General features: G+C 41.7%; 1 protein-coding gene across 5 annotated transcripts in view; it reads left to right on the top strand.

The window, feature by feature from the left end:
• The window catches only part of BMPER (BMP binding endothelial regulator), a 249,704-nt gene that overhangs the window by 153,471 nt on the left and 70,602 nt on the right, over positions 1–25,631 (top strand). For all 5 annotated transcript variants that reach the window (XM_045864437.3, XM_045864436.3, XM_064575064.1 and 2 more), the window contains 2 exons: positions 10,403–10,732; positions 17,474–17,810. In XM_045864437.3, the coding sequence (XP_045720393.1) occupies positions 10,403–10,732; positions 17,474–17,810 (667 nt within the window). The remainder of the gene's footprint in view (positions 1–10,402; positions 10,733–17,473; positions 17,811–25,631) is intronic.

Below are 25,631 nucleotides of genomic sequence, written 5' to 3'. Positions count from 1 at the left end.
GTCAAATAATGTTATGAGCTCCATTTTACAACTGAGGAACTGAGGCTTAGTGGTTAAGAAGAACGCCCAAGGTAAGTGTGAAGCCTGAGTTCCTGCAATGAAATCAGGCCCCAGGGCCTGTCCAGAAGGTCTACCGTTGACTTCTTTGTCATTTGATACAGTTTAACAACCAGTTGCAGTTAGGAAGGGAAGATAAGCCCTGGAGGGCTTTATGATGGTAGGGATTAGAGATTGGAGAAGGATGTTAGGAGGAGTTCCAATTTCAGAGCGTTTCCCTCCACCCTATCCTGGAAGAAATGCCTGCTCAAGTGCCCAGCTTTCATCTACTGCTGACACCTCTACCTCTGCTCAGGTGCAGAGCAGTGGTAGTTGGTATGCTCTGTGCTCACTGACAAATCAAACTGGCTTGGTTTTCCATGTCCACTCATTTTTCTAGGTTTTTTTCCCCCCTTCTTGCACCGTAGGTATTTTCAGTGCTAAGGCGAAGACCTCTCCAAATTTTCTTACTCACAATATTAAAATACATCTAGTTTTAAACTTGAAATTACTATAGAATTTCCACCAGGAGTAAGGAAGAAGGGCAGGGTTTCTCTGTCACTCAAATGCATCACCATTTCAGCATCATGGGATTGTATAAATGAATGAACCTTAATTTTGAGGTCAGCCCTTTCACTTCTCAGGTAAGGAAACTGAGGTTCCTGGTAGTATTAACTGGAAGAGCTGGATGAGAACCTGCTCCCTTCTCTCTTTTTTAACCTTCTAGTCCAATAATTGTTCTCACACATCATATGGCCTCCCTGGATCTTTGCTTGGGAAAGTATTCTTAATATAAATGCACCATTATTAAATCATTCAATTAAAAGTTACTTTCTTGCCTAATTTGGAAAGACTATGTTTTGAACAGAAAAAGATATATAAATTCATTACCAGCCATCTGGTACATTTAGTCAAGGCTGCCATCTTGAATTTCAAGAAAGAGGCATATACCTAGTTGTGACTGAAAAAACTGGTGACCAAAACCCCTTAACAACAGTACATCTAAAATATAGTAAAGTGACCAGACAATGCAGACTCTGAAACAAATATTACACTTTACAGATAATACTGTATAATAAATTACATATTACCGTATGCAAAACTGCGAGGCAGATTTATTCCTCTCTGGAGGTCCTGTCTACTATGAGCAAAATAAGAACAACAAAAATTGTTACTTCTGTTGCCACTAAAATTGCTCCTATTGCCAGCAAATATTTATTGAATGTAAGTGCGTGTCAGTCTGTGTTGTGATAAACATTCTCCATGTATCCTAACATTTAATTCTCGCAATGATCCATGAAGTAGAATCTCCATTTTACAAATGAGTGATCTGAGGGTCTGAGAAATTAAATAGGGTGTGGGCAGCTGATACCCTGCTTCATGAGTCTCCCAAGCCAACACTTTTAAGAACTATTATTCTCCATTGACTACATTTTTATTTGTTTCAGAGGCTTGCCTCCAAACATATATGAAGTTTGCCAATTTCTTTTCTCCCTGCATGACTAGAGAGCCATTATATTTGCTCACCTTTTAAAAACTTACCTACATTTATGAGGTCACTTAACCTCCCATCTCTTGGGTTACAATACTTGAAGGTCTAGCCTTCGCTGGGAGTTTGGAGAAATGACTCATTAGCTGTGCTATGTAGTTCCCTTTGATGTGAAGTTTTAATTTATGAACACTATCATTCTTTCTTCTTATCACAGTCCCTTCTTGGTTAGTACTCCGCCTCTGCCCCCAACCACCACTCCACTCCTCTGCTCTGCCCTTCCACGCCTGTCGTTAGAACACGTATCTCTTCTCCTTTTGTTTTTCACCTTTTCATCCTGTGAGCTCACGGCTCTGCCTCCACAGCACTCCTTCCGTAGCTCTTCTCTCTTTCCGGTGTCTGATTTCTGATTTCTGAGGGCCTTAATATGACTTCTTGACAAGATGCTGATATGGCAGATCTCAGCTTCTAATTTTGGGGGGAGACCACATTCTTTCAAAGTACTGCATTTGAATTTTAGTAACAGTTGCTACCTTTGATTCTCAGGGTTGGGAGTTGGATGGAGAAATGATTGGCTGTTTCCAGCTTCTATCTGTTGACTGAATTCTGGCACCCCCTTACCCCAGCTGCACAGGTTTGGGGCCTTAATGTTATTTCTCATGCTCTTGGCATTTCTCTCCCATGTTGCTAATCAGTCATCAAGTCTGCTTGCTTGATTGTCTCTTTATATTGTTTTTCTAATAAATAAGTTCCTTCCCATTTCCATGGCAGCCAGAGCTTCATCCTCTTGCCTGCAACTGACCTCGGTCTTTTCTCCTTCAGCCCTTCCTGCGTGCCACTGGCCTTCGCAAGAACTTACACCGGCCGCCTTCACGGTCTCTTGCAGTTTCTCAAAGTTTGTTTTATAAAACACTAGTGCTGAGGAAGAGTAATGAATAATATTTTCAAAACATGGCTCTGTGATTAAATACATGAGGGAAATGCGGGGTCAAATACACTCAAATATATTTCTTTGCTGCAGAATTTGCAGAGCGCTTTATATGCCAATGTGCAGGGTAAACTTTAAGGAGGGTGATGAAGTATGGAGTACCTCCCAAACTAATTTGAGCTGCAGAGATTTTTTTTATTTCTACTTATTTTGGCAGAGCAACAGGCAGGATTGATGTTTCATAGGAAACACATGAAGGAATGCTGGTTCTCTGGAATACATTTAAACTTCTCAGGCTGGCAATAAATCTCAGGCCAATTTATTTAGGCAGTTTGGGTGTCTTACATCTCCCCAAGTTACTCCCCACTCTGGTCTGATCTGTCTCCTGCTCTTCTTGTGTAAGCTGCCACATGACTTGATTAACATTCTTCTTTTGGCCTAGAAGGCTTACTGGATGTTAGCCCCAAATCTACATTTTATATGTCTTTTATAGATGGACTCAACTCACATTGTCTTTTCCACAAATCTATGTTTTAGGTGTATGCTACAGTCTTATTCAGCCCTATTTTAGCCAGCAGTGGATGTCTATTATATATGTCTGGATTCATATAACATAATTATAAAACTAGTAATAACTAGCATCTGTAATATTCTCAGCACTTTTGCAATGCTGTCTTTATCTTTATAACCAACCTGAAAGGTAGTTGTTCTTAGACCCACGTTACAGGTGAATAGACAGAGGGGATGTAGGTAGTCTGCACATTAGTTTTTAGTCATTAAGTGGCAAGACTAGGATTCAAACCCAGAGCTGTCTTCAAAGCAACATACTTATGTTTGCAAAGCTCTAAAGTGGCTTTAAAGCTGGAAGCTAGATTAACTTAGAGATGTGAAGCCCACCTCTGCAGCTCAGGTGCACAGCTCTCTTAAGTGATAAATAAGAATTTCTAGTTTATAGACAGCAGACATGTTAAGGTCAGAGCTTGGATGGCAAGAGTGGTACAAATGCATCTTCTATAACAAGTTTGGTGAGTCTCCGGTATTCTGGAAGGTACTCTAGAGGAAATGGATAAAAAGCTGGTATAGACCCTGAATTTAGGAACTTACAATGAAGCTGGGGAAATGAAATATAAACATACCAAATAAGAGAACCATATAATATAGTTTATAATTAACTTCTAGATAGTGTTCTTAAATGGAAGGTGATGGATTCCTTGATCAGTCTTGGGACAGAGTGGTCATCCACTACATCTGAGTGGATGCACTTGTGTGCATTTGGGAAGAAGAGTGTCTTCACATTTCTCCAGATTCCCAAAGAGCTCTGTGATCCCATCTAGTTAACAACAACTGTGTAGGATGCTGTGGTACAGGGTATCCGTGGAAGCATCGAGTGATGCTGAGGAAGGCACTGGCCTCAGAGCTGCAAAGCCTGGGTTGGACTCTGTCTTTACTGCTTTTGGCTGCGTGACCATGGGCACCATGGCCACCTCTTCGAATTCATTGCTAAGAAATTAGGGTAATGAAATGTGGTGTGTAGGGAAGTAGTGAGGATTAAAGCAGATAGTGAAAATGTGGAAAGCATCTGGCATGGTGCCTGGCATAAAGTAGTTACTTTAAACGACTCTCCTTGGCTATTGCTAGGTTTATTAGTTTCCTATTGCTGCTGTAGCAAATTACTACAAACTTAGTGGCTTAAAACAACACATATTGTTCTGAAGGTCAGAAGTCTGAAATGGTTCTGAATGGGCCAAAATCAAGGTTATCAACAGGGCTGCGGTTCTTCTGGAGGCTCTGGGGGAGAATCTGTGTTCGTTTTTTTTTGTTTTGTTTTGTTTAGTTTTCCACCTTTTCATCACCTAGAGGCCACCCTCATTTTTTTTGGCTTGAGGCCCCATTCTGTCTTCAAAGCCAGCAATGGCAAGTTCAGTCCACCTCGTGCTGTGTCATTGTGACACTCATTTTCCTGCCTTTCTCTTTCATTTACGAGAACCCCTGTGATGACGTTTGTCCTGCCTGGATTATCCAGGATAATCTCCCCATCTCCAGGTCAGCTGATTAGCAACCTTAATTCCATCTGCAGCCTTAATTCGTTTTTCTGAGAGCATTAATTAATTATCCAGTTAGTTAACTGATTAAATAAAATCCTGTTGATAACCTGCTGTACGCTAGTCATTAACTATCTATTTTAGTAAGTTCAGTGTGGGCAGGTTTTTTTCCTACTAAAATGTATTCTTTAATTAATTAACCCATTCATTCAACAAATATTTACAGATACCTCATATCTATTATAGCAGGCATCGCTGTGAGTGATGCAAAGATGAATCCATGTAATATATATGTATATACCTGCAATTAACAAGGCAGGGTGCCAGGTGCTGGGAACAAAGTTTACATATAAGGAGTTTAAAGCCTGGTTTAGGAGTTAAGGATACATTTTAACTGTAAGTTAGGGAAGAAATTGATTTATCATAAGCCTGTGATGGGTTCAGTGATGATATTTTTAACCCTCAAACTGAAAAACATCATGTGTCTATCTATAGGGTAGAGCATTTGAAATAAAAACTGTCCCAGATAATCTGAGCTATGTGGTCAGTTTTGCCTTTGGGATTTTGAGGAAAGAGAAATGTCTATGGCTGAGGTGTTGGGGAAGGTGCTGTGGGGAGTTGGCATTTGAACGAGGAAGTAAAGGATCCATGCACTGGGAACTGTGAAGTGTGGGACAGATGTATGCCCCTCACCCCCACCCCAGGAGCAAAGGTAAGAGGTAGGGTAGCACTGGGCTCCGTTGGGGAGGCCCTAGGAAGTCAGCCATGACTTTGGGGTTAGATTTATTTTAGATTAGATCTTGAAGGTAGGGGCTGCTTTCTTTGCTCTTCCATTTGGAATTGGTGAGTATATGGAAAATATGTGAAAAGAAATTTACATTCTTAATGGTATCCCTACTCAACTTTTTAAAAAGATATATGTTAATTTCAGATGCCTACTCAACTTTTTAAAAATGAGTTTTTCATATGTAGATTTGTAAGTCTATCTGGTGAATTATAGATTGGTGGGAAGAGACCCACTACCCCCTTCCTGTCCGCCCCCCCCCACCCCGCCCATTCACACAGTAAAGTTAGATTAAGTTTTTACTTCAGAAGACAAAGATGCAAAATCTTCAAGGAATCCAGGTGTCACTTCGTGGAGCATCTCTTAGCCCTCAGGTCCTGTGGGGCGATAGCAGTCAGGGACACCTTTGTGTGTGGCCAGAGCCTCCTGTGGGGAGAAGTTCAGTCCCTGCTAGGGCACTCACAGCCTCTTTATGTCAGAGGCTTACGTCATGTGCGGGAGCAGCATAAGGGCTTGTGTTAAGGGCAGTGTGTCTAATCCCAGCCTTTCCTGGTTCTTGACTCAAACTTGGCACATCATCACACATCTTACCCACCTGGGGTTCCTGCATGACCCAGTGACCCCAAGTCCCAGAAGACCTGTATTCCTGCAATTTGTGTTGAGAAAAGTTTAAAGCTGTGTTTTTTATTTGAGAGATTTTCTCATGGTTAGAACATTTCTGGACATGTGCTGATCTGTGTGGTGCTGTCGTACTGTGAGTAGGAGAGATGGTCCTCTTTGCAGAAGTAAAAGACTGAGAATGAAAGTCATTTTCTATGTTTTCAAAGTGACTTTAATGACGGGGGATATCTTATGACATGTTAAGTGAAGAGGAAATAAAATTTCATGTATAGGATAATCTGAACTATGTTAACACACACACACATGCACATGCACACACCCAGCTCCCAAACTGTAAACAGTGGTTATTTCTTGGTCACAGAACCATGAATGATACTTGTTTTCTTCTGTTTTTGTTTGGTTGTGTTTTGGGGGTGAGCATTTGGAGTCTGTTCAGTTTCTGTTATTTTCTTTATAACATGGAGTTGTATAATTTCCCCTTAATTCTCTTTGATGGATGTTTTGGGAATAATCACTGCTCTCAGAAGGAAGGCAGTTCATTAGAATAAATATACTTGTGGCAGAAATACATGTACCTGATGAGGTTAGGAGAAAAATATCGGAATTATGTTTTTAGAAGGCTCCTAACTCTCTTAATCCTCATAGCGATCTTATTAAAGTATGTAACATCAAAGCACCATGTTTTAATCCAGTATTTTTCATTTTTAAGACAATATTCGTATTCTAAAAGTATACCTAGTCACTGTAAATAATGAAATGTAATGTAAATAATAATGTAAATACACATAAACAAGAAAGAGGAAAATACATGTCACACATAATTCCATTACTTAAGAGAAAAAAAGTACTACTCTTAATATTTGGGTTTATATACTTCTAGTGTTTTTTTTATGCTTGACATTGTGTACATATAAGGAAAACAAACCAAAACAAAAATGGCATTTGATGATTTGATTTAAAGGACTATGAAAAAACATACCACTACTTGTAAATTGGAATTTTTCTCTCTTTCCCCTGACTGACACATACTCAAACAAACTTAGTTATAGAATGGTCTGTTTGTCTAGTTCCGACTATCATTCCAAGCTTTCCAGAAGAGTGTGACCGGACATCTGCACATTTTGGACTGTAGCTCATTTCACTGGGTCTGCTGGAAAAAAAAATACACACACACACACACACACATACAAATATGTGAGCTTACAACATTCATTTGTGTCCCTTAAGTGTTCCTCTAGCTCTTTTCCTTTCCAGCTAGGCCGATTTGTGTGACCCTGCGATTCTCACTTCAAGCCATTCTCCAGTGCATGTGTTCACTGCTCCTGCAGGATCTGGCACAGGGACCTAGAGGTGCCAGGAAAAAGGGCCAAGGTTTCAAAATTATTTTAGCTCATCATACCAATGTCCCCAAAGGTAACACATAATTCTCAAGCATCTTCCTAGTCATGGAATTTTGTTGGCCTCTTCTATCTTGTTGTTACAGAGAAAAATCATTCTGATCTCCAAACCCCTCTCTTCTACAAGTTAGGGCCTCTTGAAAAATATCTTCCCTGACAGCCCTGTTACATGTGATTTCCTTGCCTGGTCTCCCTGGGATGTCCTTCATTGCTTTCTGCCCCCCTGTGAGTAAGCTCAGGCTTCCCTAGGGCCACTGTAGGCAGTATATTTTCTGTTGCTTCTTTGAGGATTTGCTTGGTCATATAACTGGCCTTATCTACAGTTGCCCACATTTTGACTCTTAAAAACAAAACTATTAACAACAACAAAAACAACAGAAAAGCAAAAGGAAGAAAAAGAATCACCTGTGGTCCTGCCACCAAGAAATTGACAATTTTGGGGTGTGTATTTGTGTATTTATTTTAACACAGTTAGGATTATCCTATAGACAGGGGTGCCTGGGTGGCTCAGTTGGTTGAGTGTCTCACTCTCGGTTTTGGGTCAGGTCGTGATCTCGGAGTCGTGGGATCGAGTCCTGTGTCAGGCTCCGTGCTCAGCGGGGAGTCTGCGAGAGATTCTCTCTCTCTCCCTCTTCCTCCACGCTCTCTCTCTCTCTAAAATAAATAAATAAATAAATCTTTTAAAGAAGGTTATCCTGAAGGCAGAATTTTGTTTCCTGTTTTTCACTTAACATGTCATAAGCGTTTCCTCAATCACAAACGTTATTCATACAATTTTTCAATGGCTAGGTAATAGTTCACTTTATGGATTTACTACCAAGTGCTTAGCTATTTGTTTAATTTTAGGAGACAATCTAAATATCCATTTTCTTATGGATCTGTAGGCATGGAGAACAGTACTAGGGGAGGTAGTGAATTCTCGGTAAGTGCTAGCTATTACTGGTTTTGGTAATGATAATTTGGATGCAGTTGTTGTCAGAAAACCAGGAGAAGCCATGGATTATCCCTGGAGCAAGGAGAAGATTGCCACTTCAGACTCTGGGCAGAAGGTGTTTTCCCTGTGCTGCTCCCAGCTGAGAGAGGATTTCTTCAGGAATATCTCAGCTCCTTCATTAGGGTTTTGGCCTTTGCAGCCTGAGCTCCATCTGTTTCAAGTTCAAAGCTCAAAAGCCTTGATTTGTTCTGGGTTTTCTTGACTATGCAGAGTTAAGAACTTGAAAAAATCCCTTCTCTTGAATTTGGTGCATCTGGTGGTCACGTTAACAGTCTTTTTGTGGCACATGACAACATTAACTCAGAACTATAATTTTCCTGATGCCACTCCGGGTGTCCCAAAGAACCGCCTTGCCCCTTGTCAACCAAGAAACACCATTTTCATGCCAGGGAAAGATTCCTTTTGTCAGACTGTGAGGGAAATATGTGATAGGGCAATTTTGAAAGCAATTGCATGGAGAAAGGACTGGAACATGCATTATGGGGTGGTTAGATAGATGGGAAAACTAGTGGGGGGTGGATATACAATTGGGCAGGTGGAGGTGGGGTCCAATGTGAAGCAACAAACTGAGTAAAGTTGGAATCACAAGGAAAAAACGTTCAAGAAAAGGACAAGAAGGGAATAGAAATGGAGGGCAAATTAAAACTTTGTTGCTGAGCTCTCAGAGCTTCTCTCCCCCACCCACTTCTTCCACCCTCTTACCTCAAATAGTGCTTTTTATATATTCCTTAAAGCATTTGTTCATTGAAACTGTCCTACACACCAAAAACTATATCTTTTTGGGTCTCTATCAGATATTGACAAGGAAAGTTTAGAACAAATAATTTACCAAATTCCAAATACATGTGATTTATATGGAGTCAAATGTAATTGGCATATGAAATGACATAATGTATCATAACATAAAACAACATTATTCTCCAAACACTTTAGAAATGAAAAGCACACGTTTGCCTTGGATCCCATTGGTCCTATCAGATCAGTTGGCACATCCTTCCTCTGTGTTGACTTTTAACTCTTCTCTGACATATTCAGAGCAGGTGCTGATAGGATAGTTTCATATTCTGAACCTGTGCTGGTGTTGACTGGAAATTGATCTTTTTATTATAGTTCTTTTATCATGTGGGCTCCTTTATCTAAATGAATTCCTCATTTCCTGGTTGTCCATGCCTCCCTGAAAACAGATAAAATATCTTTACATGGAGAACAAATCAATGCCAAATATCATTTTAAAAAAAGAAACAATATTTAATTTTCTATAACAATCTTTGAAATGCCCCCAGTGTCAAACTTTACCTGGGTTTCACAAATATTTGAATGAATGGTATTTTGAAGTGATGAATGCCTTGGAATTTCTTAAATTTCTTAAATGATTTATTAAATAATTATTAAATATCAGCCCCAAAGAATGAATTCAGCTCATTTACACATTCAATTTATTTTTATCCAATTTTAGATTTTGATACACAGATCAAAATATAGGAACCTTGTATTTGTAAAAAACATAGAAACTATTAATTTTAACAGTACTTTGTTTCCTAATGCTATTAAACATGTGTCTGTTTAGCAATTCTATTGATTTGTCCTTAGTAAATACATGGTGTTGAATATAATACCTTAAAAAAAAGTAAGTAACATTTAGAATACCATATTTCCACATTTTTTGAATCAGTTAAATGGTAATAACACTATTGCTTTGCTGTATTGTCATTTACTTTGCTGCCTTTTATTCATTTCTGGTTTTTGTTTATTAAGGGCAGTTCTGTTTACAAAATTATCTTAGTTTCATTTCTTTATCCCTTATATTAAGACCATAGAAGCATATCAAGCCTCCAAAATCGAGATGGTTTAAAACTTTGGAAGTGTTATCAATAACTTTTAAGTGCAAAAGCACCCAACATATTGCACGTCCTAGGACGTTTGGCACAGACTTTTAAAACAACCGCACTTTTCTTTTTTTTTTCAAGTTGATTTCCACTAGCGCGTCTCTGCTAAGGCCCTCCCATACCTGGTGGGTGCCCCCCTCCAGGTTAATATTGCAGGGACCCCTGATTTCTCTTTGAATCCTTCGCTCAGTTTATGACCTGCTTTTGTCTCTCACTCATCCGCAGAGCCCGGCGTTTGCACAGTATTCGGAGATCCCCACTACAACACTTTTGACGGACGGACATTTAACTTTCAGGGGACGTGTCAGTACGTTTTGACAAAAGACTGCTCCTCCCCTGCCTCGCCCTTCCAGGTGCTGGTGAAGAACGACGCACGCAGGACCCGCTCCTTCTCCTGGACCAAGTCGGTGGACCTGGTGCTGGGCGCCAGCACGGTCAGCCTCCAGCAGCACCTGACCGTGCGCTGGAACGGCTCGCGCATCGCGCTGCCCTGCCAGGCGCCGCAGTTCCACATCGACCTGGATGGCTACCTCTTGAAAGTGACGACCAAAGCAGGTGGGCTTCTGTGTCCCCCTGGCTCGCCCCTCTGCCTCACCAGCCCGCACAGCACAGCGGCACCGCCTCGGCGCTCTTCCTCTTCCGTGGAGGACAATCTGGAGGCAGACGAGGGTTCCGACCGCAGGCGTGACCTCATCCCCGCTCACCGGGGCTCCAGAGGGACACCTCCCAGATGGCACAAAAGAGTGGGAGAAATTTGCACACCGTGAAGCCTTGCAGTCCAGTGCCGGTCACACCAGTCTTGCAATCTGCTGACATCCTCGGTCCAAAAATAGCATTTCTGCTCTCCAAATAACCTCTTTCTCATGTTTTGTCACAATGTTAGGCCCTTTATGTCCAGCTTGGAATTGTCAGTGTTTCGCCCAGCTCAGCCAGTAATGTGCAGTTTCACATCTGTGAGAAAGAGTGTTTTCTTGTTAGCATCTGTCCAAGAAGGGGGGAATCCTCAAAAGTAAACCACAAATGTGTGGGTGTGCAGATGGGAGTATGCATGGCTGTGTGACCAGCAGTCCTGTCCATTCTTGACCCTGGGGAAGGTGCTCGCTGAGTTAGTGGAGGTCTAGAACCAGTGGCCCCGCTGGAGGATGCTTAGAGCGCTCTGAGAGCGCTTTCCCCCAGCCTTGGGTATGTGGAGCTGCTTGCTGCTACCCTTGCTCAGCATCCCCTATTGCCTGTGGCCTACTGGACTCTGTATTTCCACTCCACGGACAGACACATCCCCCGGAGGCCAAGCTGTTCGGAGGTGCTAGCAGGTTACTGCTAGGGGCCCAATGAAAGCTCGCATTCTTGCCTGTGGGGTACTACCTAAAGAGGCTTCTTAGAAGCGGACGTCTGCCCTTCAAAATCAGCCCCAAAGAATGAATTCAGCCCACTTACACATTCAATTATATCATGTCTGTCTCCTTCCACGCTGCCTTTGGTTAATCCATATTGTTTGTCAATTTGATATTGAACCGCACGTTCTCCTGGTGTATGCTATTTCTGTCGGCATGATACTTGAGGAAATCAACATATTTCTTGCTTTTTATATCGATGAAAATGTAACAGTGTAAAAGCATCAAATACATTCCAGTTCCTTTAGATAATAAGGATCCAAAAGGGAAAGATTTGATAGAGCAGGCACTTTTGAGGAACAGTAGAGACTGTTCTCTGCTGCACCTTCAGAATGCTGTTAATTGTTTCAGTTCAAGCCAAAATATATTTGACAAATTGATCCGAGTTTATGGAATGCCAGCTTAGCTAAACAAAGGCAGGAAGCCAAGGCGAAGCCTGGGGAGCTTTTATTTAGAGAGCATAACGTGGTTTCAGTGAGAAAAAGTTAAATATTAATGTACTGGAGCATTCTATAAAGGGAGAAGGACTCCCAACTTCACTTTGAAAGTGGCAGGTGTGAAGAGCTCTATTTATTCAATTTTAGAGAGATTAGTCCTCTTCAGAAAATTCAGACACCTGTTGTTTTATTCAAATGACTTGTCATTCTGTAGATATAGGCCTCAGCTCATTTCTTTAAAGAAAGCAGCAGTTCGTGGCTCCCCGTAAATTGTGCACAAGATGACTCATTATTACAGAGCACTAATTAGAAGCACCTTGCTGATCTGTTTGCATGCCAGCTGAACACAATGGATTCTACTGATATGGAAATTATTGGTCAACCACAGCCCAATTCCCAAAGGGATCCTGGATCCTGGAAGATTGCTAACAGTCTAGGAGCTTCGATACTGTTCTGCCCATGGCTGGCAATACCTTATGGAATAAGTGTCCTTTTGTCAGGATTCCACATTGTAAAAATGAGTGAAAGGTTGAGGCTGCTAAGAAAATAATACTAGATCATAAACACCATAATTAGATTAGTGAACTCTTCTCGGCCTTGAACTTGATTTTACAATTTCCTTTTTTCCACGGTGCAGGTAAGTTATGTGATGCCCGTAATACCCAGCTGAACAATTTCCCGTAGCATAAACTTTCTGCTTCCTAGGGAAGAACTGTATTCCTCTGGGCTCTAAACTTGCATTGAGATTATCCTTGGAACGGAACAATTCCATTTCCAGACACAAGTCTTCTCCCCAAACCAATCTCAGTTTGTACTACCCCTGAGGGATGTTTTCTTTTTATCACTTATTGATTGTCCATTTAAAATATCACAATATATCCTTGGAGTGTTCTTCTCCCGTAGATTATTTTTTTAATTTCATAAACTCATATGATCAGAGCGTCCTTTCTTCAAAATAACAGCTTAAATCAAGCCTGCAGCTGGCGAATGGGAAAAGGGGAGGAATGACTCTTTGCCCCTGTGGTTTATGAACTCAGCACTTCATGACGGAATCATTTGGCAGAAGAGTGCAGGTGGCCATGCTGCGTGGTGGGATTAGGCTGTAGTTGCTTACCTAATAACAACCGGGGTGGTACAGAGGGCACGGAGCAGGCTTAGTAGCTCGAAAAAGCACTGCTCACCCCCATCACACTCCTACCCCAACTCTTGGCACTTAGTGAATAATTTAGAAATATTTCCTTCTGCCATCTGCTCACTTCATCAACTCTACCTGAGAGAGTTACGTCAGATCCACCCGAAGGCATTAGCACGTGGGAGTGTGGTTTTTTATTTTACTTTTGGTAGAGTTCTATACTTTATGAACCTGGAGACTACACATATTTTTTCTTATTCTTTTTTCCTTTGGTATAAAATCTGAACAGAAAACCCATCAATTTTTAAGCATCACTATGGTATGTATATAGATTTTGTACCTCCTCTGTCCTTTGAGTAGACAACAGCAAAGGCAACAATGACAGCAACAACAACAAAAAACCAAAACAAAGCAAAACAAAAACAACAACAAAAGAGAAATAACTTCCCTCCCCCGCCAAAACAAAACAAAAAAAACCCCTAGTGGTCTGGAGCCTGGCTACACAATTGAAGGGTAAAAAACAAGTTGGTGAAACATTCACTGGTGAAAAGGGATAATTGGAAGGTGCTTCAGGCAGCAGAGAGAATGTGGCTACTGCTTACACCACCAGATGGGACGTGTGCCTTGGCTTTGGCCTCCTGACTCTGCCAATTACTTCTACCTAATTTCCCATGCAGAGGAATGGGGAAACTCATCCCAGCTGTAGAAAGGACTAGCCCCAACCCCTACCACAAGGTTTTCATCTCATAAATGCCTATTTAAAATATATTTTGGAAGAGCAGTTTTTTCAATTACAACTTATTCATTATTTTGCCTGTCACTATTGTAATTTACTTTGCATGGATTTTAATTACGTAGAGGGTAATGACAATCATGCAAACGCAGATGTATATGATACAGCGATAGACAAAGGCATCTATGGTTGTGTAAGTCATCCCTATACAGTATGAAACTTAGAATTGGTCCATTGAAAATCCTCTTAATAACAAAGAAAAGAGGAGGAAAAGAGAGTGAATTACAAATTATTCCCTTACTGTGGGGACCATGCTTTGTTTTGTTTTGTTTTGTTTTATGACTGAGAGGTCAAGAGTTTTGAGAAGAGTTTACTAAAAACAGTGGGTCTGCATCTTTCCAAACCTGCATGGATCACCAGTCCATTGCATGAAAAGAACATAATGATTGGCTTGTTCACTGTGAGTTGATTTCCAATGAATTCAGTTGCCCAAAGTCTCAAATTTGTTATATCATTGTCAGTAATGATGTTGGAACTCCTTTGGATATAAATTCTCAAACCACTGTGGCATTTGGAAGAATAGTATTTGCCTACTGTCTAGGAAAGAGATTTGCAGTTTGGAAAATTTTGCAACATGGAAAGTCTTTGGAAGTATGCTCTAAAAGTTAGAATGTTATAGGGAATTGATTCTCTTCCCTTGTTTCTCTTGCTGGGCAACAGGCTTCTGAGGTCATGTTTCTTCTATACCTTAGAGAGTGTCTTACAAATCATATTATAGTTTGCTTGTCTTTTTTCAAAATTGTTATTTCAGTGTCTTAACTAGCATGAAATTCACAATTTCTTTGGCTTTCCAGATTCAGTGTATCAGTTTACAGGGTAATTCATTCATTTAGTGAGTATACACTAAGTGCCAGATAACGTGTTAGATGGTGGGGTATGAAGAACTATAAATCTCTTTATAGGAGAGTTGTGGTTGTTGGAGGTGACACCATTGTCTCACAGAGATCCATCGAGGAAGTCAGTCCAGTGTGTGAATATTCTCAGCGTGTCCTTTCTCTGATCACCTTGCCCCATTGCTCTACTCTCTTCACCAAAATACGCCTAAGAGAAACTTTTTTTTTCTTTACAAATTTTTATTTAAATTCCAGTTGTTGACATACAGTGTATTGTTAGTTTCTGTTGTAATATTTAGTGATTCATCACTTACAACACTCAGGGCTCATCACAGGTGCCCTCCTTAATCCCCACCACCCATTTAAACTCCTTCCCCCCACCCCCTACCTTCTGGTAACCATCAATTTGTTCTCTACAGTTAAGAGTCTGTTTCTTGGTTTACCTCCCTCTAAGAGAGATTTTCTTATGACCTTCTTCCTTGCTTCTTTACCCAACTCTAGTTCTTTTCTGAATCCAGCTCCTTCTCCAAACCAAGAAATCTTCTCTACCATTTGCCTTGGACTATGAATGCTTCCATTCCTTTCATTTACCATACAGTGATTTCCTTATGGGCCTGTTTATTTCTTGAGAAACCCAGTTTTAGACCACTGGTTTATTCTATCAGTAACTCCCTAAAGTGCATTTGTAACTCTTTCTTGTGGAAGTTGTGTGGCCTACTCACAGTAATGCTATTTGGCTAGCCTTCTCTCCTCTTGGATCATGTTCAGACTTAAGGAGTATTGGCTTTAGAATCCTACTTCTGGGCATTTCTTCCTAATCTTACATCACTCTGATTTCGTCTTATGCCAGTTTTATATCCAGACAAGATCCATTCCCTCCTTTGCCGCCCCTTTCTTCTTTCCCATCACTGCCTCATCCCCCAACTTCTGAGCATCTTCTGAACATTTTCTCACCAGCCTAATCTTGCAAGGTCTTCTGGGAGGAAAGTCATGTTGCTCTTTCCAGAGGCTCAGAACAGGCTAAATGAAAGACTAGATTTTGTTAGAAACCCAAGAGGGTAAGATTTAAAAACACACACGGGAAAACTTTCTCTTTTTTTGCTAAAAAAAAGGGACTTTTTCTTTGGGTTGTCACTCTTAGGAAACAGTGACAGTGAATAAGGAGAAGTACCAGGGCAGAAACGCATACCAACTTGTAGATGTTGTCCTGGTGTTCGTGTCACCAAACTGGTATCTACTTCATCCATTCTCTGGGAAACTCAGGCACTGTGAGGGTATTATCAGGGAAACAGTAAGAAAAGTTTCCAACACACATTTGAGACATAAAGAAAAGCTCTGACCAGGAGAGTGTGTCATTTGCTCTGGATTGAGCTTGATTAGGCTTTATCTAATGGACAGCGTCTTCACACACAATATCAGGATTATATGAGAACATTTCTTCTTGACCTTCTATCAGTCTTGACCAGTCAGACTGATCTTTGATGTGACCTTCTAGTCAGACTGATCTTTGATGTGTGACAGCATAACCTAGCTGTCTATAAGTGACATAAAAATGGCACTATTCAGTGGGGTCATAGGCTGATGGATCTTGAAGTCTTGGGCCACATATCTGAAAAAAACATGAATGTTTATAGACAAAACCTCTAGCATATTAGATGGTCAGTGTTCAGCAAACCAAGAGGAGCCTCTGTTCTCTACCTTCTGGAGCAAAGATTATTTCCTTGGTGAACAAGTTTATTCTGTCCTGCTGATTCTTTCTAGCACATGAGGAACTTTTCTCCATGGCCTGGTAGCCTCCAGTACCTCCTCAAATGTTGAAGTTTATGATAAGCTCAGGGCTGTGAAGATTGGAAGTGTTCCACAACAACTCTACCCTAGGAAACATTGATTAAACAACCATCCTTGTCTCAGGGATGTCTGTAAAACAATGAGGAGGCAAACGTTTTCATTTCAGACATTTCCATATGAGTGTTTTCCTTTGAAGAGGATCTATTCAGAAACTATATATTTATTACTTTAATAGTTTCACTATAACAAATAATTTAGATATTTTCATTTGACATTTAGTATAATTACATGGGGGAATTTTTGGATAAAGAAAAAATTACAGGGGCGCCTGGGTGGCTCAGTCGGTTAAGCGACTGCCTTCGGCTCAGGTCATGATCCTGGAGTCCCTGGATCGAGTCCCGCATCGGGCTCTCTGCTCGGCAGGGAGCCTGCTTCTGCCTCTGACCCTCCCCCCTCTCATGTGCGCGCTCTCTCTCATTCTCTCTGTCTCAAATAAATAAAAATTAAAAAAAAAAAAGAAAAAATTACATTAAAAATTATCATCTTTGTTATCTTTCCATTTCCACATTTCACTTATCATTGGGTAAATGAAAGCACAAGATGGACCAACACAATTACTATAGAAAAGGGCAAAACTATAAACCTAAGAGGAACATGGTCAATGAGTGGTCCTCTACAAGTCAAACCAGGGTACTTAAGGTACCATATAAGGACAAACTTTATACAGTTTAAAAATTCTGAGCCCCCAAAAGTGTTTCACGTACTGTAATATAACATTTAATATGGTAACCAAGAATTTGGATAGACCCTTAGTGTTCCTTGTTAGAGGTTAGTCATATGTACTATGTAAGGATACATGTACTTGGGAATTACTGGTGGATTTAAGAGTGGTTGATCCTCTTTTCCTCTCCTTTTCTTCTAGGTTTGGAAATATCCTGGGATGGAGACAGTTTTGTTGAAGTAATGGCTGCCCCCCATCTCAAGGGCAAACTCTGTGGTCTTTGTGGCAACTACAATGGACATAAGCGTGATGACTTAATTGGTGGAGATGGAAACTTCAAGTTTGATGTGGATGACTTTGCTGAGTCCTGGAGGGTAGAGTCCAATGAGTTCTGCAACAGACCTCAGAGAAAACCAGTGCCTGAACTGTGTCAAGGGACGGTGAAGGTAAAGCTCCGAGCTCATCGAGAATGCCAGAAACTCAAATCGTGGGAGTTTCAGACCTGCCACTCAACTGTGGACTATGCCACTTTCTACCGGTAGGTACAGTGCTTTGGGGGATGGGTTTTGGTTACAGACCAAGGATTGACTCAACCTTGAAACAGAGTGTATGAAATTTCTTGACATATAAAACAAGGGCCCCCAGTGCACATGGTAAACACTTTTTCTTTCTTGTGTTGAGACAGATCTTATCCTGACTGAGTCCCACATTATGTACCAAATTAAGAAATTGTGGGGAGTATTTCAGAGTTATCTCCTATAGGTCATTCTGTTTTTTTTGTGTCTGCAGGCTCACTGGGAAGCTGGTGATTTTTCTAGGTGTTGGCTTGACTCTAAGGTTGAGGAGTGTTTTCCAAATTCTGCCTACATGGTGGTGGTATAGAGCAGAGGTGGGAATCTCAAATAACTCTGGCTGCCTTTGGATGTTTGAGTGAGCCTGGTTATTTGAGGCCTGAGGAAGAGTTCAGGTCTGCCTCACTGTCTAGCCCCAACAAATCTGCAAGTGGAAAACAAGGCAGTGAAATGAGAATTCCTTGGGTCTTGGCCAACTCTCAGACTTTGTATCCAAAGTCAGGGTGGAGTAGAAAGAAGGCTCAAAGATTAAAGAAGGAAAGTCTCTCATTGAGAATATGGGTTCCATAACCTTTTCTTCCATGCTGCAAGGTTGCACTTGTGAGTTGATGAGTCTGGCCGGGTTGTACTTCCATTTATTACACAATTCCACAGGTTCAAGAGCTATGACTGTCTATAACTTTAACCACCATGGATGTGGGAGGAAACATGAGACGACGCAGCCCAAAAGGCCTTGTTGAAGTGATTTGCCTGTGCCTCTTAAAATGAGAAAGCTCCTGTGGTCTGAAGCCACAGAGAAGTTATTTTTACTCTTTAATTGCCACCAGTTTATTTCCCCTAGTTCTTGTTAAATGTGATCTTTTTTTATTTGATCTTTGGACATAAAAGATAAAGTTCTATAAAGACAGCTCAAAGTGGAGTGGAAAAAGGACTGTCCCTGTCATCACGCACCCTGAACATGGCTGCGTCTGCCAAACCATTTGGCTCCAACTCCTACGGTTAGCTCTTTTAAGCCATTTTCCTGTTATAAATTTGAATTCTCTGGGTTCCCTTCTTCCTCCTTCCTGTACCACCCCCTAGGTTGACCCCACCCTTGTCTATTGAAATTGAAAGATCTTAATGTAAGACTTTGGAGTGAGTTAAACAGCTAGACAAACAAACCAGGCTTCATTTGGAATCTGAATACCCATCACTTGAAGGTCTGAGGGAAAGCAGTAGAGCATAGCAAGTAAGAGCCTTGTGGTCTTCTGGGGCTAAAAATCCAGCCCAGCTTTACAACCCTGAACAATTATTTAAGGTCACTAAACCTTAGTTTGCTAATCTGTGGAGTGGGGACAATAAAAGAACCCACCTTAGAGAGTTGTAATTCAGATTTAGTGAGATTATGAACGTCAGTGCATGTGCATAGCAAGTGCTCTGTAATTAATTGATGGCTGCTGTGGTTTCTTCTATCAATTAAATTAAATGATGAACAAGTATAAAGACTCGTTTGGAAGCTCCTCTGCCCCATTTGCAGGTTTGGATTAGACCCTTCTCTGTCTAACATAGAAAGGAAAGGCTGTGCTTCTCCCAGGGCCCCAACAGCCTACACCTTTGATTTTTGTCCCATTTCAGAGGAGTGTGTTGAAAACAGAAATTGGAGAGCAGGCCTGCAGAGATTAGTCCCTTTTTGCAAATTTCTGTTTCTTTTCCCTGTGGTGATTTATTTCCTATTATGATCCCTGGACTGCAAACAGCAATCTGATGAGCACCTTGGCAGAAGTCATGAGAAATGACACAGACAAGAACAGAGAGAAGCGGAATTGTGAGGTGGCCAGGCAGATGCCCCCCTTCTGCCCTTGGAAGTTGCTGTAGCCTCCACAGCAGCGCAGTGGGGGTGCTTGTTTGTGTTAGGGGCTTGATGTGCAGAGTCTGGGGAGTTTATGAGAATGCTCCCGGGACCTTTGCCATGAGGACTGGAGCACAGGATGTGGTGGGAGGTGAGCTCATGTTCCGCTGCGCATGGGGTGGTGGCAGAGCACCCTCCCGTGGCCAGCCACTCCTTCCCAGCGGAGGCCGGGGAGCTCAAGAGAACGGAGCTGGGTGATCCTGCCTGTCACACATCCCACTGATGATCTCATGCCCCAACCAAGAGTGTGTCTTCGTGCATTTTCAAGTGAGGGGGGCCAATGCTGGGCAGATCCGGGGTTTCTTCCTTTCTTTCAAGCATCCGTGTGGCAGGAAAAAGAAAATGAACAAGGTCCACATGGAAAGGCAGTTTTGTTTCCAGGGGATCTCCCATGAGGACCAAACCTTAGAGAGGCTTTAGGAAGCAGTGGACAGAGAATGTGTTGGATGATACCAAGTTGGACCTCATCTCTACTCTGCCGCTCTCTAGCTGTGTGGCCCTGGTGGCTGGCTGAGCTTCAGATTCTTCACCTGTAGAATGGGTATGACAGTAACTCCTGGTGGGCTAGCTCCTCCAAGATCAACGGGCAGTGCCATGTTGTACTTGGCAGACGGCTCGTGCTGGCATAGTGGCTCTTGTCCTGTGTCCCTTCCTTCCCCCGGAGAATCTTGTCCCCAGCTCTGCCACTGCTCTTTCTGATGGGCCATATCTTCTCCTGCTCTTATCATGGAGAATGGATTAGATAGATTCTCACTGATAAATCCGTGGAACAATTTAAAAATGAACTGTTTCTCATTGGTGACACTGAGCGAGTTAGTAGAAGACAAGAGTCCATTGCGATCCCTTTTAAAAACGTGTTTTTTGTCTTACAAGAGTAATACATGTTCATGACAAATAATGTTAAAGTGAATAAAGAAGAAAGTGGTAATCATATATTTCACCCATGTAAATTTTTGCCTGTATAGTTGATGTCATTGGCGAAATTTCTAAGATGAATCTGAAAACATAGACATGACTGTAGCTGTGATCTTATTTATGAATCAAGGATTTGCCTTGATATGAAAAGTCATATACATAAATTGTGTATGAACTTGATTCCTTGCATTTTCCCTTCACCTTCCAAAGAAATATGAGTATTTCCTGTAAGGACAAAGAATAAGGTCACCATAGCATACAAATGCAGCCTTCCCAGCACCACTGTATTTATGATAGGGAGAAGGGAGAGAACAAAGAAGATACTTCTCTGAGGAAATGTTACCTTTTTTGGGTTTTCTTAATCATGTGATAAATTCCACAGGGCAAATTCTGTTATAAATAGGAGATTACTATTCTTACAAGGTGAAAGTCATAATTCTAATTTCTCTGTAGAGTTTACTCTTGAGATGTCTAGGATTTAAAACTCTTATTTTGGTCTTTTATCTAGTTCAACATTTTAAATAGTAAACTGTCTATTGTCTAAAAACTTGAAAAACTTGGTAAATGAATGAGAAATTAGCCAAGATTTTTGTTTTCTCTTTTGGGAAACTTTTTCGGTTTTGCTAATTTTCTTCACAAATCAGTTCTACCCAACATGGCCTCATTTGGCATAAAAATGTAATAGTTAATTGAATATTGATTTAATCTTTGTGATCAGCATAATTTGGTTTAATTCAGTAATTGAATATGTTTAGGTGCAAGATAATTTAATTACAAATCACATAAAAATTTTAGCTGGCTGCATTGATAATGCATCTAAAGTCCTGGAGTTGCTAAATGACTTGTCCTTAAATTAGATAATTTCCTTCAATAATTTTTTGCATTCTCCTTCACTGGTATGTTACAGAGAAATTTCTAGTAGCTAGGGAGGTAGTGTACTGTGTAAAAATTGATGTGAAGTCCTTTGAATTCTATTTGGATTCATGCACGGGCTCCTCCGAGGGGAATCTGTCGAGTATGTTCATGCCTCTCTTCTCCTTTCTCATGTTCACCTTACTTTCCCGGCCTCATGTTGCCTTCTCTATTCATGTTCCGGATGCCAGCTGAGACATCCAGGAGGAATAGGCAGACGCCCCCCCCGCCCCCCCCCCCCAGCCAAAGGCTCCCTCGAGATCCTCGGCAACCAGCATCAAATCTGCTCCCCACTTGCTGTCTTGGGCCACACTGATGGAAGCTTCGGGCAGCCTTGGGCAGGGAGAAGCTGGAGGTGGGCTGGGCTGTGTGGGTCAAACCCAGGAAAGAGAAGACCACATCGCTGTGTGTGAAACATCGGCAATGGGCTTTCTCCCGAATGCAGACCCAAATCCCAGATAAAATAGTTACAAGAAGGCCTAACTTGCCAGTACAGCAGGGCTCTGAAGTCGGGGCGGCCCACATTTCAGAGAAGTCAGGAAAAATGGCTGTGAACTGCAGTAAAGCCCAGGCATTTATAGACCACAATGGTCTCAGGACTGTTTTCCTGTCTCTGCTCTCCTTAATGGGATATAATTCACCAGAGCAAAAACTCTGTTCACTTGTTCGATTTGGGAAAGTGTCTGGGGATTCCCAGTCTAGGAAATGTTCTTTTCTTTCCATGCAGTGGTTTGTACAGCTGTAAGGAATTGAAGTCACGCCAGAGGATTCACAGATGTGTCCTTCCTGCGGAGGTACTGGGAGGTAGGAGGCGGGAGGAGCGCAGGAGAACACTGGAACTTCCATAGCACAGTGGTGTTGGATATACTGGCGTCCCGGGACTGACAGTGGCTTCCTTCCAGGAGAAGATCACAGACTTTGTGGATGACCCACTTTGTGTTTTCCTGGGAAGGAAACTAATCATTTATTATAAAACAAGAGAAGAGATCAGGCAAGGAGTACAGACTTCGTGTGTCTGTGTGTGAGAAAGTCATATAAAACTAACTGCGATTCTATAATTAAAATCAACTCAATTTTCCCTTGCTTCAGAGAACATGCTGGGAACATTTCTGTTTACATTTTTTAATAACTTGTCTCAAATTACCGTTAGAACTAGGATCCTAAATCAAATGAGATATTCATTTTAAAGTGTGACATTATAGGCGTTTCTTTTTATTTTTCTTTTGGCACACTAAGCTTTTAGGATGAGTAGTCACTCTGAATCTGTCAATAAGGTATGCTGACAGCAGGTGGCAGTAGACACCTCAGTTGTACCACCTATCAGACTTCAGGCCTTACAAGTCCACCCTTAAAGTTTAAAATGTTACTAGGTGTCTTCCTCAATTTCTTTCATGAGTATTTTATAGTTTTCTGAGTACAGATCCTTTGTCTCTTTGCTTAGATTTATTCCTAGGTATCTTATGGTTTTGGGTGCGGTTGTAAATGGGATCGACTCCTTAATTTCTCTTTCTTCTGTCTTGTTGTTGGTGTATAGGAATGCCACTGATTTCTGTGCATTGATTTTATATCCTGCCACTTGACTGAATTCCTGTATGAGTTCTAGCAGTTTTGGGGTGGAGTCTTTTGGGTTTTCCACATAAAGTATCATATCATCTGCAAAGAGTGAGAGTTTGACTTCTTCTTTGCTGATTTGGATGCCTTTGATTTCTTTTTGTTGTCTGATTGCTGTGGCTAGGACTTCTAATACTATGTTGAATAGCAGTGGTGATAGTGGACATCCCTGCCGCGTTTCTGGCCTTAGGGGAAAGCTCTCAGTTTTTTCCGCATTGAGAATGATATTCGCTGTGGGTTTTTCATAGATGGCTTTTATGATATTGAGGTAATATACCCTACCCTCTGAAGAGTTTTGATCAAGAAAGGATGCTGTACTTTGTCAAATGCTTTTTCTGCATCTATTGAGATTCCCTACTCATTAGTGTGCTCTCTTGCTCTCTCTCTCACTTCTGCCCTAGGCTACTCCTTTTACTGTATCTAAATATACAATGTACATTCCTGCCTCTGGGTCCATGTCATTCCCTTCCTGGGATGCCCCCATTTTCTACATTGATTTAAGCAGAAGGTACAGCTAAAGTCTTGTCCCAAGCCACCATAAATGTTCTTTCTTTAGTTTCTTAGACATGCTGATTGTGTTTGTCACTATTTAACGTAGGCTATGTTGCACTGCCGTTGGCTCTCCAGCATTGGGTTTTAGGTTCCCTGGGGATTGAGGGGTATCTTTTCTACTCTTTTGTATTTCACCCAGCATCACCCCTGGAAGTCGCCCCTGGAAGGAAATGTGTCTCAGCTCCCTTGCTAGCCTCTCTCCCATTTTTATCCTCTCTGATATGTGACTTCTGCTACCCTTAATTCCAAGTCCATTTTAGGTCTTTATCCCCACACTCAGTTACACACTTACAGTCAGAGTGTGCCTGCATCTCTGTCCTATCAGGGAATAGACTGGTCAGGGCGGGCAGAGCCTCTGGTCCACCTTCCATGCTCCAAGAACTGTCAGCACTTCTTACTGTGTGAGCCTATTGCTGTGACTGCCTCTGGAGCTCAGCACTACCTCTGCCTACTCACAATTCACTTGAAAGCCACTTGGAGGGGCCCCGGGGTGGCTCAGTCAGTTAAGCGTCTGCCTCAGGGCGTGATCCCAGGGTCCTGGGCTCCCTTCTTATAGGGGAGCCTACTTCTCCCTTTCCTCCTGGCTCGTGCTCTCTCTCGCTCTCTCTGTCTCTCTCTAATGAATAAAATAAAATAAAATAAAATCTTAAAAAAAAAAGGAAGCCACTTGGACCTCCTCCCAGTTCCTCTTTTATCTCTCAGATAGGATTTGGCTTTGCCATCTTCTCACATATGTTTTGATCCACAGATGTTTCTATGTTGGTCTCTCTCAGTTGGTCTTAGGACTTCAAATTAGCCTCCTCTTTTAGAGGCACAACAACTGACCTTGATGGGTGATCTTGCCATGGCCAACTGACCCTATGCCCTGGCACCCCTCAACGGCCTTCTAAGTGCCTCGATTTCAGTTCAGAAGGGCCCTTTCTGGCTAGTCCAATTTTCTTGGGGCTAATGCGGAAAAAAATACATATGAATACACTTGGAAAGGTCCAGGGTTGCCTGGGACATCATTGTATCCAAGTCTAAAGTCATCTCATGTTTAAATTTTCATATCAAAAAGAGAAAGAGTATCCTTTAAAGAAGAAATAAAGAAAAACTGTACCTATCTTAGCAGGTAGGTTACCGGAAGAGTTTGGGCCGATGGTACGGCTAGCCAACTACAAAGGTGGAGGGAGCACAATCCATAAAAGACAACCCTCACTTTTGACCCCACCAGTTGGGGGGTATTCTCCAAATCACCTTCAGGGTCAATAATTTGCTAGAAGGACTAACAGAACTCACAAACGCTGTTATACTCACGGTTATAGTTTATTATAGGGAAAGGTCATATATTAAGATCGGAAGAGACACAGGGCAGAGTCCAGGAGAGGTCCAAGCTTGAGGCTCTTCTGTCACCTCCTATGGAGTCCTGGACTGGCGTTAACGCCTCTTGGCCACATTCACTATTCACCGGGTGTTTCTAATCAGGGAGGTTCACCTGAGCCTTTGATGTCCAAGGATTTTACTGGGCCTACCACCTGCGACCCACATGGCTGACTTCTGGTCTGCAGCTCCTCCCAGAGGTCATGTTGGTGCCTCTAGTGTCTGGTTCCTCTGGAAGTTGGGCCTGTGGTGATGTGGCCCAAAGCCCCCATCATAATCACACTGTTAGTGTCTGGTGTCCAAAGCCCCCAGGCAAAAAACAATACTCCTAACAGGCAGGACATTCCAGGGGCCTAGAGACCACCCTCCCTGGGAGCCAAAGTCCAGGGCCAGACTTTTGGGCAAGGCGAATTCTTCACTATACAGTCTGTCTGGCTCAAGGTTAAATCTTAATTTCAGTTTGATTTCAATTTTAGCTTTGAGTTTATTTTCAGCATAACTTCCTAGAATCCTGCAGTGTTTCTCCTCAGAAAATTACATCCTGGGATGC

Source organism: Mirounga angustirostris, unplaced genomic scaffold (genome assembly GCF_029215605.1).
Source record: "Mirounga angustirostris isolate CCGP_5_RB_7025 unplaced genomic scaffold, mMirAng1.0.hap1 SCAF_12, whole genome shotgun sequence".
Classification (NCBI taxonomy): Eukaryota; Metazoa; Chordata; class Mammalia; order Carnivora; family Phocidae; genus Mirounga; species Mirounga angustirostris.
Note: the sequence above shows the minus strand (reverse complement) of the source record. Positions and strands in the feature narration are given on the sequence as shown.